Source organism: Geotrypetes seraphini, chromosome 2 (assembly GCF_902459505.1).
Source record: "Geotrypetes seraphini chromosome 2, aGeoSer1.1, whole genome shotgun sequence".
Lineage (NCBI taxonomy): Eukaryota > Metazoa > Chordata > Amphibia > Gymnophiona > Dermophiidae > Geotrypetes > Geotrypetes seraphini.
In genome coordinates this window covers 355,480,344-355,494,247 of record NC_047085.1, presented here as the reverse complement: position 1 = coordinate 355,494,247, position 13,904 = coordinate 355,480,344, and the positions used below count along the sequence as shown (strand labels likewise).

At 41.8% G+C, this 13,904-nt stretch overlaps 1 protein-coding gene across 5 annotated transcripts in view; it reads left to right on the top strand.

Annotated features, from left to right (window-relative positions):
• The window catches only part of TNS3 (tensin 3), a 776,331-nt gene that overhangs the window by 310,312 nt on the left and 452,115 nt on the right, over window positions 1-13,904 (top strand). For all 5 annotated transcript variants that reach the window (XM_033930434.1, XM_033930433.1, XM_033930436.1 and 2 more), the window contains 2 exons: window positions 741-782; window positions 10,412-10,464. In XM_033930434.1, the coding sequence (XP_033786325.1) occupies window positions 741-782; window positions 10,412-10,464 (95 nt within the window). The remainder of the gene's footprint in view (window positions 1-740; window positions 783-10,411; window positions 10,465-13,904) is intronic.

The following is a 13,904-nucleotide window of genomic DNA, read 5'->3' as shown; positions in this document are numbered from 1 at the left end:
CCCGACTTTACTACAGGTTGAGAATGACAGTCTCTGGTATCCAGAGCAGATATTGTGATGTCATAATGCCTCATTCCACCAGTGCCTAAGAGCCAATCACATCAGTGATGTCACAATGGCTTCATTATCCTTGGCTCACATAAGAATCAGAGTATGATGGCCACAACCACCGACCCGCAAGCTTTGCTTTGAAGAATGCTGGTGTAGAAGGACTGAGGCTGAAATAGACACTAGAAAACGACATGGGATTATTTCCCGCGGTTATCCGCGGGGACGGGGACAGTGATGAATTTTGTCACTGTGTCATTCTCTAATATGAAGTAACAGCAATAATTTGGTGCTAAGGTGCTAACTTTCCTTTTTCTCTTTTGTTCTTGTTATTGAACTTTGATATGTTCTCTTGATGTGGGCTTGGATAATACTGTCCATTTATTGTCCTTTCATTGTTATCTACTTTCCTGAATTGATTTTTCTGAAAATGCTTTGATTTTGGGCTCCTTTTACAAAGCTGGGATAGCATTTTTAGCACACGCAGAATCTTAGCACGCGCTAAACCCACGCTACGCAGCTCAATGCCGGCGTTAGTATCTAGCGCGCACGGCAATTTAGCACACGCTAAGTACGTGCTTAAACCGTTAGCGCAGCTTTGTAAAAGGAACCCTTTATGTTGAAACTGATATACAGTACTGTAAATAAAGAATTTTAAAAAATAATAATAATTCTTATTTTTTTTTTTCCAGCAACAAAACCTGGACACATTTTTAAGTCATGTAACCGAGGCAGTAAGTAATGTATTATTTTACAATTTTGTCTGAATAATCTTTTCATGTTTTAAAGAACTGTCACTAGCCCTCTCACCCTAGATCTCTTGTCCCTATTAAATTAAATCAGGTGTGAGGCCGAAGATGAGGACTTTTAAAAAAAGTTGAGAAATTTTGAATACAGTGGTACCTTGGTTTACGAGCATAATTCGTTCCAGAAGCATGCTCGTAAACCAAAATACTCATATATCAAAGTGAGTTTCCCCATAGGAAATAATGGAAACTCGCTTTGATACGTTCCCCCCGATGGCCCACCCTGCGATCCGGCACCCTCCCCCCTGCGATTCGGCACCCCCCCCGCCGTGATTCGGCACCCCCCCCGCCGCTTCTTACTGTCATCTGGGCCTCGGCACCAGCACCGGCATGTCCTGCGCATGCTCAAGGCCCAGCAAGAAGAGGAAGCCGATCTTCGGGCACTGGCACCAACGCACAGGACATGCCGGTGCCGAGGCCCAGATGACAGTAAGAAGCGGCTGGGGGAGGGGGGTGCCAGATCGCAGGGGGAGGGTGCCGGTTCGCGGGAGGCACGCACGGTTTCCGTGGTGCCGATTTTGTGAATGTTTTGCTCGTCTTGCACTTAAAAGTTATGACATATAACCAGCACTAAGCGTGATTTTATAAGTTTTGCAAATCTTTTAAGAACATAAGAATAGCCTTACCGGATCAGACTAATGGTCCATCAAGTCAATCCAGGTCACTAGTACCTGGCCAAAAGCCAAAGAGTAGCAACATTCCAGCATCTTAAAGAATAGCAAGATTCCGGAACCCCAATGAGAGCAACATTCCAGAGCTAAGATTGTGATGTCATAATGGCTCATTCCACAGTGCCTCAGAGCCAATCCAGGTCCCTCGTACCTGGCCAAAATCCAAGGAGTAGCAACATTCCATGCTACCGATCCAGGGCAAGCAGTGGCTTCCCCCGTGTCTTTCTCAATAACCTCACCAGGAACTTGTTCAAACCTTTCTTAAACCTTTCTTAAACCTTTATTATCTGCTGTTACCACATCCTCTGGCAACCGCGTTCCAGAGCTTAACTATTCTCTGAGTGAAAAAAAATTTCCTCCTGTTGGTTTTAAAGGTAATTCCCTGTAACTTCATCGAGTGCCCCCTAGGGCTCCTTTTACTAAGCTGCGATAGCATTTTTAGCGCGCGCTAAACCCGCGCTTCCCAGCTAGAACTAACGCCAGCTCAATGCTGGCGTTAGCATCTAGCCCGCGTGGCCATTTAGCGCGCGCTAAAACCCCTATCGCAGCTTACTAAAAGGAGCCCCTAGTCTTTGTAATTTTTGATGGAGTGAAAAATCGATCCACTTGTACCCGTTCTACTCCACTCAGGATTTTGTAGACTTCAATAATATCTCCCCTCAGCTGTCTCTTTTCCAAGCTGAAGAGCCCTAACCATTTTAGTCTTTCCTCATACGAGAGGAGTTCCATCCCCTTTATCATCTTGGTCGCTTTTCTTTGAAGATTAACGTGAGCAAACCCTGTGCTAAATGGAAAATACTAAAGCAAGCTCTATGGAGACGTTAGTGTTTAGCGCACGTGCTAAAACTGCTAGCGCACCTTAGTAAAAGGAGCCCTAAGTTTTCAAACAAACATAAGTGCAAACAGTATGGGGCTCATAATCGAAAGAGAAAAACGTCCAAAAACCGGCCTAAGTCGGCACTTGGACGATCATAAACGAAAGACGTCCAAGCGCTGATAATTAAATCGGGTTTTGGACGTATTTCTAAACGACCTAGGCCTTCATAGTGCTGCTGAATGACCATAGCTAAACGGGGCATTTCAGGAGGAGTGTCGAGGGCAGGATTTGGGCGGGACGTGGGCAGGTTTAGACTTAGTCGTACAGCATGTATAACCGAAAGTTTTACAACAGAGCCTAGACGGAACTTGGACGTTATGACTTAGACCATTTAAAACATGGTCTAAGTCACAAAAACTCACCTAAAGTCACCAGATAAGCACTGTAAACACATAATACAGACCAACACACACTACCCCAGTGATCACCGACCCCCCCAACCCCATAAAAATAATAATCACACATTTAAAATTCAGCCTCCAGACCAACATCACCTGGCATAGGAAAGCCTAGTCATCCTGCACAGAGGCAGCTTAAGTCATCTTGGGGGTGGGTTAGGGACCCATAGAGAGGAGGATCCATGCCCATAAGCCCCTGTAATCACTGTATTGATACTGAAACATAAGCACTTCCCTATACACCCCCAAAACCCTTTTGTACTGGCATATAAGTGGCTCCTGCAGCCATAAGGTCTATTAGGGTGGTAGATAAGTGGATCTAGGGGATTCTGGAGGTGGTTTGGGGGGCTCACCGTTACCTATATGGGAGCTGTAGTGAGATGATGACATGGTACCCTTTTTTGTGAAGTTCACAGCAGTGCCCTGTAAGGTACCCCACTATTTAGGTGCCATGTCTGGGTGTTCAGTCCATCACTTTGCAGACCCCTCCCACATCCAACAGGGCTTGTTCTATGCGTTTTTGACTTGGACGAAAAGTTAATGAAAATGTGGTATAAAGATAGACGATTTAGCGGCTTGGACGATCAGATCGGCAGGACGTATAGTTAGACGATTTTCGAAACCAAAAAATATTTGGACGTATTATTCGAAAATGTGTCCTAAGCTATTTTTTACTTTGGATGGCTTGCGACTTGGACGAAAATGGACTTAGACGTTCCTTTCGATTATGCCCCTCCACACATATAGTAATAATCACAATCAGCACTTATAATCCATCAATTACAATACAGAAAGAATAAAAACCCCTCCCCCATCAAATATTTTCAAACAGGGAATATAAAAGTGATATCCCCCCTCCTCCCACCCTCTCTTGGATGCTTGTTAAAACAATAGACAATAAAAAAAAGACAATTATAACAAAGCTATAAAAGACGTCAATGGACCCCAAACTAATTTGAATATCTTATTATGCCCCAACATGTCAGCGTTCATCTTTTCATACTTATAAAATAGACATAAATTTGCCCAGCAAAAAGTTTAACTAAGGCGATCCCAATTTTTCCAATTACGAGTAACCATTTGCATGGCTATCCCAGTCATAATAAGGAAAAGCCAACATTTATATCTGTCCAATGAGGGTTTAGAATGCAATATCATCCCACATATGACGATATCATATGTCAATGGAATCGATGACTCCAATATGGAATTAATCTGTCCCCATATTGACTTCCAAAAGTTGAGTATCAAAGGACAATAGAACAGCAGATGATCCAGTGTCCCTATATCAAGATAAGTGCCTGCATCTATTAGATTTTGAACTATCTAACTTTTGTAATCTAACAGGGGTCCAAAAACTTCTATGCAACAAGAAAAAACAAGTTTGTCTCATAGATGCTGATGCCATACATCTCATCCTCCAAGTCCAAATTCATGGCCATTGAGACACAGAAGTTTGCTCCAAATGTCTCTTGACTAGTTTTTGGTTTCTTATTCATTTAACCAGACATTAATTTATACCACTGGGCAGCCTGATGCCCTAGGAAATCTGTCTGGAAGCATAAAACCTGCAAGCTGTACTGATTTTTTAAATTTCGCCAATCAGGGAACCCCTTCTGAATGGCTTGCTTCAACTGCAATACATAAATTTGAGACTTTGAAATAGCAAAAGATTGTTGCAGTCGTGAAAAATCAAGCATTTTCCCATTTGATATAACATCATCTAATGTACGTTTGCCTGCTTGCATCCAGTGCTTCCAGGCGATATTAGACTCGCCAATTTGAATCTTGGAATTTAGCCATAAGGATTGACACATGGATATTTTTCTCAAGTTCATGGAAAATGTGGCAAACATGCTTCATGGTCAACATAATTAACGACACTAGTTAATGGGCAAACTAATAGCAGTTCCCAGCTTCTGCCTCACTTACAGGCTTTGCCATCTTACAAAAATCGTGCCCTTTGAGTCCACATCATCCATGCTCCATATGTAGATAAATACAGCCACAAAGGAAGTGTAGTGCTGTTGGAAGAAGTAGGATCTTACTCTTCTTAGTTTTTGTAGCATAAGAAAGGATTTTCGGGCTAAGTTAAAGTGACTCCCAGTACTTTGGAGGTTTTCACAATACTGAAGCTGGTTCCAGTTGTCAGAGTAATAATAGATGGGATTAGATGTGTGTGTTACCCACACCATAATAGTTTGGGTTTTCAGTGTTTGAACTTTAGTTAGTAATTCTAGACAATATTGTAGTCATGCTTGCATGGTTCAGACTTGCAGGGATTAGTAGAAAGACATCACCTGTGTATGTGAAGAATCATTCCCCTGGTCAGAGGCTTATTGAGTTCAATGTGGTCATAAAAATGTTGTATAATAGTGGTGAGTTGGGAAATCCTTTTGGTACTTCACATGGTGGAGACCAGTAGTCAGACAAGGCTCCTTCTTTTAAAACTCTGTAGCGTCTTTTCATCAGGAAGCCTTTAAACCATTGCAATATTATTCCCGAGATTCCTATTTCATCTAGCCTATTTAGCACCGTCAAATGCTGTTGAGATGTTGAATTGTGGTAGTAACTTTTGTTTACTTGTGCTTAATACTGATCCAACTCTTGATGTCAGATCAGTCAAGCATGTTTCTGTACTGTGTTCTTATCTGAACCCATATTGGGAGGGAAATAGTAAGTTCCATTTTGAAATATAATCTTTTCGTTGGGTGGCAACTACAAATTATCAACTTCTTCATGAATGGTATGCTTGCTACCTGTCTGTAGCTCGCAGCTTGGGATATGTCTAGGTCTGCTCCTATAGGGATAAGTGTAAGTAGAATATTTGAAGCTATAATATAGGATAACATGTACTGTTTCATTGACATCTTTGGGGGTGTGGAAGAGGGTGCGGAAGGGAGTCATGCCTTCATTCCTCCAGCAGTCATCTGGTCGGTTTGGGCATCTTTTTGGCACTTACTCATTATTGAAACAGGTCTAGCCTCAAATATCCAAATTGTTCCCTGGTCATTTTCTACATTTATTGCAGCTGTAGCAAGCTCCAATGGAGGTGGTGGAGGCTAAGGGGCTCATAATTGAAAGAGAAAAACGTCCAAAATCCTGTCTAAGTCAGCACTTTGATGAACATTTCCCAAATACGTCCAAGTGCCGATACTAAAAACGGGTTTTGGACGTATTTCTAAACGACCTAGGCCTTCATAGTGCCGCTGAACGACCAAAGCTAAATTGGGCGTTTCGGGAGGAGTGTCGAGGGCAGGAGTTGGGCGGGACGTGGGCCGGCTTAGACTTAGTTGTACAGCATATATAACCGAAAGTTATACAGCCGACGATCGACGGAGCTTGGACGTGGTCTAAGTCACAAAAACCCACCTAAAGTCACCAGAGAAGCACTGCAAACACATAAAATAGATCCCACACACTACCCCAGTGATCCCCGACCCCCCACCCCCATAAAAATATTAATCACACCTTTAAAATTCAGCCTCCAGACCACCTGGCTGCCTAGCATAGGAAAGCCTAGTCATCCAGCACAAAGGCAGCTTAAGTCGTCTTGGGGGTGAGTTAAGGACTCATGGAAAGGAGGACCCATGCCCATAAGCCCCTGTAATCACTGCATTGATACTTAAACATATGCACTCCCCTATACACCCCCAAAACCCTTTTGTACTGGCATATAAGTGGCTCCTGCAGCCATAAGGGCTATTGGGGTGGTAGATAAGTGGGTCTAGGGGATTCTGGAGGTGGTTTGGGGGGCTCACCGTGACCTATAAGGGAGCTGTAGTGAGGAGAAGATATGGCACCCTTTTTGTGAAGTTCACAGCAGTGCCCTCTAAGGTACCCCGCTATTTAGGTGCCATGTCTGGGTGTTCAGTCCATAACTTTGTAGACCCCTCCCACGTACAACAGGGCTTGTTCTATGTGTTTTGGACTTGGACGAAAAGTTAGACGAAAATGTGGTATAAAGATGGACGATTTAGCAACTTGGATGATCAGATCTGCAGGATGTATAATTAGACGATTTTCGAAAGTAAAAAAATTTTGGACGTATTTTTTTGAAAATGTGTCCTAGGCTGTTTTCTACTTTGGAAGACTTGCGAGTTGGATGTAAATGGACTTAGACATCCCTTTTGATTATGCCCCTCCACATGATTAAGAGGGGATAGGCATACAGGGGGGAGTCTATGATTATGATAATGCCTCTCTCAGACATCTTCTCTGAAAGCAGTGGAGCTGGTGTAAAGCTCACGCTTGTATTGCTGAGAAGCACACTTAAATTATAGTATTCAATAATGTATGTGTATATGTGTCCCACTGATGCTGCTACCATGCTCTAGATGTATGTACACTACCTTTGAATTACACCTATTGCATTTAGGTTCTATTCTATAGAATATTGGTAATTTACGTACACGTGTGCACACATATATGGATGTACGTTAGTATTCTGATCAGTTACTCGCGATTTTGGCACCTAAATGCTAGTGCCTCCTTTAGAAAATTATCCCCATCAAGGGAAATTCTTTAAAGTATGTGCCAACCCAACAGTTATATGCCAATTACACATGCATTTAATTTTATTTGGCACATAAATGCCAGAATTCCACCTAAACGTTATTCTATAAATACATTTATGTCTTGCACAGCACTAGAGAATGACACAGGGACAGGTACCCATGGTTAACCACGAGACAGGAACAGAGACGGAGCCAATGGGGAAGGGGTGGAGATAGCGATAGAATCCGTGGCCACGGGCCAAACTGTGTCCCCATGTCATTCTCTAATTTAAGCTTGAAACTTGCCTTAAACAGGCTGTTCCATTGTAACTTTACCCTCCTTCCCTATCTTTCATGTGAGTCTTAATTGATTTTATTGTAATTAGGTTAAAGTTTCTATATTATATTATTATGTACATCGCCTAGAATTTCGAAATAGGCGATTCATCAAATGTGAAATAAAACTTGAAACTTGAAACAAGATCTATAAAATGCTGGTATCAATATGTAAAAACTTAACACACTTTAGACAACTGGCAACTGAATTCAGCGATTAAAATAAACTGGAGAAATTGCTTTTGGATTTAAATTCATTACTATTCAGTGACATCACGTGTGTCTTGTCTGCCTTGGTTGTGGCAACAAGAGTCTTGTCTGCTGATCAGACTCTACCAACTGCAACGTCCTTCCGTCATGTGCCCAGTTACTCAAGCATCTTGCTGTTACTGCAACAGATTCATCCATCATTGCTGGCATCCAGGAGCATTTCCAACATTTAATAGATACTTATTTTCCTTTTCATCCACTACACTGTGTTGGCTCTCTTCTATAACTAAATTGTCCTGAGAGGATTCAGGAGACTCCAAAATAGTCAAAGATGGAGGGGAAGGAGGAGGAGCTAACCATTCAATAGCAATCTCTATCTCCTGACTGCTGAGACCAAACATTCTATAGATTATGCGCATAGCTGTCAGTGCTCACGCTCTGACACCCATCATCACATTTAGCCATGTCATATTGGAGCCTAAATGTTGGCACCCTCTTTTTAGTATTCCCAGAGTATGGTGATATAGGGCTCCTTTTACTAAGGTGCGCTAGCGTTTTTAGCGCACGCAGGAAATTACCACGCGCTACGCTTCTAGAACTAACGCCAGCTCAACGCTGGCGTTAAGGTCTAGCGCGCGCGGCAATGTGGCGTGCGCTATTCCGCGCGTTAAAGCCCTAAGCGCACCTTAGTAAAAGGAGCCCTTACAGACTGATGTCCAACATTAGGATCAAGAAACATTTTTAATAAAAATGTTTTGTTCATTATTGCACACCTTGGGATATTTAGAGAGTGACCGATCTGAAGCATAAGCTATGTCTGATCCCCAATAGTGATGCTGCTGGAGAGAAGCTGATTACAGGTTCAGTGAAACCAAACTTAGTGAATGATTCCACCAGTAGAATGCTATGCCAAAGACTGCTAAAGAACTCTTTATGAACTCAAATATGCTATCCAATTGAAACGGAGCTTTCTGAAAGGTTGCCCTTTATGTTTTGCCCTTGAGTGCCTAGTTTAAGAACGGTAAGGCAGTTGTGTCACAGTCCACTGCCTTAAATAATTCCAGATAAAAGTGTTTCATTTTGTTAGCTGGAAAGATTCCCTCGGTGCAGTGTTTGAAAAGAACATAGAGTTCTTTTTGTTTGTTGTTCGATGCCAGTTAGTTATTAGATAAAGTACAGTGAGGTTGTTTTAGCCTTTTCTATCTTGCAGCTTAGGTATGACAGTGCTTCAAGTCCACAGTAGAAGGGCAACCTTCACACCTTTTTTCCTGGAAGCCATAAAGTTTCGACTGGGCATTGGTAACACAAATAATTAGCTTGGTCGTGAACCAGGGTGAAATTCCTATTCACAGACTTTGGGGGCAATGTGTATTGTGAACAGCAGCAGCAGTTGTTCTGATGTCATAACTTGCGTCCTCTTTGGTAGGATAGAATACGAAAACTCATATAAGAAAACTAGAGCTGTGCATTTTTCCTCAGGAAAGGCGGATGAATTCATTTCTCATTCCACTTGGCTGCATGCTAATGCTTTTTAGCCGAATGTATCTTAGATACAGAGAGGGGCAAAATCAAAAAAAGCGTCTAAGTCCCCTTTTGGCCTAAGTCCCTAAACGTTCAACCCAGAAGCGGGTCGCGGCAGTTCGGGCAGAAGAGTAATGGCATCGCGGTAGGGGAGATGGGGCATCTCTCCTGCCGCGATGGTTAGGTTGCCGGGCCGCTGAACTGATGGCGCCAACGGCCATCAGCTCAGCGGCCTGTTTTTTGGCACTTAGACCTGGTTTTATTTCGTCTAAGTGAAGAAGGTCTAAGTGCCGACTAAACTGTATTGGTTATACCTGTTGTACGCCTAGGTGTAGGTCGGCCCACCTCCCGCCCACTGCCCGCCCTTTCCCCTCCTCTAAACACACCTCTTTTCTCTCTGTGCGTTTAGAGGCAGGGGAAAGGCCTAAGTTGGTTTTAGATACGTCTAAAAACCAGCTTTGGTTATGGGTACTTGGACGATCAGGCTTTTTGATCGTCCAAGTAGCCACTTAGGACACTTTTTAAACGGTTTTTTTATTTTTTATTATTACCTCCAGAACTTATAAGGCCATAAATGCTGCAAAGTAAATAAAACCAACAGCCGTTCAACCTGCTGTGATCATTCCCTTCACAAAGTGTAAAGAGACTGAAAACAATCTGTAACCGCAGATCCTTTTGCATCTCAATATTGTAGATTCCTATATTAAATTAGAATTGTGCCTGATAGCTCCACTTCATACAGAATATGGTAAATATAGGGCTCCTCTTATGAAGGTGCGCTAGTGTTTTTAGCGCACGCACCGGATTAGCGCACGCTGTAGCGCGTGCTAGCCGAAAAACTACCGCCTGCTCAAGAGGAGGCGGTAGCGGCTAGCGCACGCTATTCCACGTGTGCGGCATTTTAGCGCACGGTACGACCCTAATGCACCTTCGTAAAAGGAGCTCATAGTTTAAGGCAATACATTTTCAATAATGTACCTGTGTGTTACACATGCTACAATAATAAGTTGATTCAAAATGACTCTGTCTTTATATTTTTATTCTCCAGGGTTCCCTAAATCATTCAAAAAACTCATCATTCAGCCAGGACAAGTTATCTCAGTAAGTGTTCATTTAACCAGCTGCACTTGTACACACAACCAGATTTTGCCTGCAGAGGACATTTATTTTCATTGGGTTGTTTTTGCTATATCTTACAACTTGTTCCATTTATGGTGTCTCTGCAGTATCTATCACCTAGCAAAAGTTCTGTGTGTTTATGTTTAGTGTATATTATCACATCAATTTACAACTTCCAGTGTCCATATACTTTTAACATAATCCTTAATCAGATAAAGGTTATACCCGATCCTCAGAGGGTTAATGTACCCAATGGTTCAAGTGGCCAAGCTCACTGAACCCTATCTTCATGGGATCGAACGTGCTTTTTTTTTATATATATATACTTTTTTTTGAACCATACTTATATGGAATACTTATGTGAAGTTTATTACTTAGCTTTCACAATTTTTCTAGGGGAATTATTTCTAGGTAGAGGCGCTCCCCTAGAAAAATTGTGAAAGCTAAGTAATAAACTTCACATAAGTATTCCATATAAGTATGGTTCAAAAAAAAGTATATATATATAAAAAAAAGCACGTTCGATCCCATGAAGATAGGGTTCAGTGAGCTTGGCCACTTGAACCATTGGGTACATTAACCCTCTGAGGATCGGGTATAACCTTTATCTGATTAAGGATTATGTTAAAAGTATATGGACACTGGAAGTTGTAAATTGATGTGATAATATAGATGATATTCCAATTATAAGTATAGCCACTATATCATCTGTCTATGTTTAGTGTATGTTTAGTGTCTCAGCTTGATAAAGGTGGGCTTCCAAGTGACCTGCCATATTTCAGTTGTAAGACTACAGAAGGGGATTTTTTAAAGCGATTTATGTGGGTAATTTTTTTTTTTTTAATGTGGATGCAGCCGGAGGAAGTGATTAAGGAAGGCAACAACCACATAAATGTTTAAAATCTGTCCCTTACTTTTACAAAATCGCAAAAGCGGTTTTTAGCGCAGGCCAGTGCACTGAATGCTCTGCGCTGCTCCCGATGCTCTTAGAGTTTCTATAAGCATCAGGAGCAGCGCAGAGCATTCTGCGCACCGGCCTGCACCAAAAAACGCTTTTGCGGTTTTCTAAAAGGTGGGGTGTAACCTTAAAACTTTAAAATGTTTATATGTATTATCATATAAGAGTGTAATGATTTTTTTCTGGGGAATTGTAGCTGCACGTTCCTTCATTTGAATTGCAGTCAAAAAGATTTAAACAAAAGCAGCGTAAAAGGCATTTCTTTGCATTATTGAAAGAACATATCTTGATTTGTTTGTAGTTTCTGTGGTTTGTAGTCTTTCATCAGGTGTGGATTCTCAGTGTAGTGCTATATAACCAAGTGAGGGTAACCAGGAATTGTAACTTATTTGCATACCCGAAGATTTTAGGCTGTAAAATTAGGCCTTTTTGAGACAGGATGCTTGCATTTCAAGCAAATAAACAACAGTCCTGGTTGGGTAATTATATTAGCGGAGCCATGTTATCTCACGACGCCTTCCGAAAAGAAATCAAGACAGTATTATTTGATAAATTTATCTCTTAATTCGATGTTTTTATTCTCAACATAATAATTCTACTGCATTAACTTAAATTTTTATTGTTTTTTTTAAATATGCTGTATTCTCATTTTAATAATTTGTACTTCGCTGAATTGTCCAGCTTTTTTCTCTCTTGTGTAAACCGCCTAGAATTCTTTTGATTGTGGCGGTATACAAAAATAAAGTTATGTTATGTTATAAATCTATGGAGGCATTGTCCCAAACACATCTATCTTAATGTGGTATAGAGGGTTCTGGGAAGGGACCAGCTAAGGCTAGGAGGTCATTGGTCCCTGAGATTATTCATTCTGCCGATTTAGACGTCCACAAATTCACAGTCCAGCCAGCGTGAGAGTCTTTCAATAGTCACCACAAAAATGAATCAGTAAAACTGGCAAGAGTAGTCGAGCTTCTCACATATGTTTTCAAAGCCCTTCATGGGACTGACCCAGGGTATTTATTTGAAGCTTTATTTATTTATGGTCCTTCTTGGGCCATTAAGATCTCAACATGAACTTTTGTTAGGTATTGCTGCAGCAAATGATCTTAGATTAATATTTACATAGAAACATATCTCTGGATTCTTCTATATATGTTGTCTAAATTTGGGTGCTCAAATTTCAGCACGGATCGAAGATGTGCTTGCAAATAAATTGTTCAATGAGCCATTAACTAGAAATTAGTTGATGTTGACAATCAAGCATTGCAGCTACTTAGCAATAACTGTGATTTATGGGTGCCTAAATCCTCTAGCACTCAGCATGGAAGGTGCTTCCGCCAGGGGAGGGGCAAGAGCGTTCTGAAAAGTTGTGTGCAATTTTATAGAGCAGTGCCACTTGCGTGCCCAAATGCCAAGTTGGGCACCAGCATTTACAACAGGGTAAATAGCGGTGCTCAAATTTAGGCTTGGGCCAATACTTCTGAAGAATGAAAACCCACTGAAAATTAGAGGAAGTTGAACCAAAACTACTCCCATGTGCCTGGGTTTATTGCAAATGGCAATCGAGCAAACAGGTCACAGCTTAACATCCCAAAAGTCACTACACACTTTTAATAAATTCTTAAAATTACACAAGAAACTGAGGGCTCCTTTTACTAAGCCGCGTTAGCAGCTCTAGCGCGCGCGACTTTTAATCACGCGCTAACCCCTGCGCTAGCTGAAAAACTACCACCTGCTCAAGAGGAAGCGGTAGCGACTAGCACGGCCGGCAGTTTAGCGTGCGCCATTACGCGGGTTAAACCGCTAACGCGGCTTCGTAAAAGGAGCCCTGAGTTTATTCATATTCGTAGCATCGACAAAAGAGTCGTTGCAGTTTTACTCGCTAGGCTTGCCATCACGTTCAAACGCCTCGAAGGCTAGTTGTATACCTCCGCGTGAGCGCCTCCATTTTCGATAGCTTTCAGCCACCTTCGGACGCAAACCTCTCCGACATTTTGCAGCATCTCTTCCCCGACCTCGCTGCAGGTCGTGCGTGTTCTTTCCTCAAGCTATGACATGTTACGGGGCTTATTCTTTGCTGATGGCCTCGAGTCTCTGCGAATGATACCTGGAGTGAAATTTTAAAAAAAAAAGTCTGTAGTGACTTTTGGGACACCCTGTATATAACAAGTCTAAGGTATGCATAATAATTGAGTCTAGAAGCAATAAAGTTTAAAGAAACAAATGAAATCCAAGAAGGATTAATTATCAGAGCTATAAAACATATACCCCCCTTTTATAAAACTACGCAAGAGGTTTTTAGCACCATCTGGCATGCTGAATGCTCTGCACTGCTCCGTCACTCATAGGAACTCTATGACCGTCGGAGCAGCGCAGAGCATTTAGCGCACCTGCCGGTGCTAAAAACCTCTTGTGCGATTTTGTAAAAAAAAAAAAATAAAAAAGGGTGGGGGAGAATAATCAG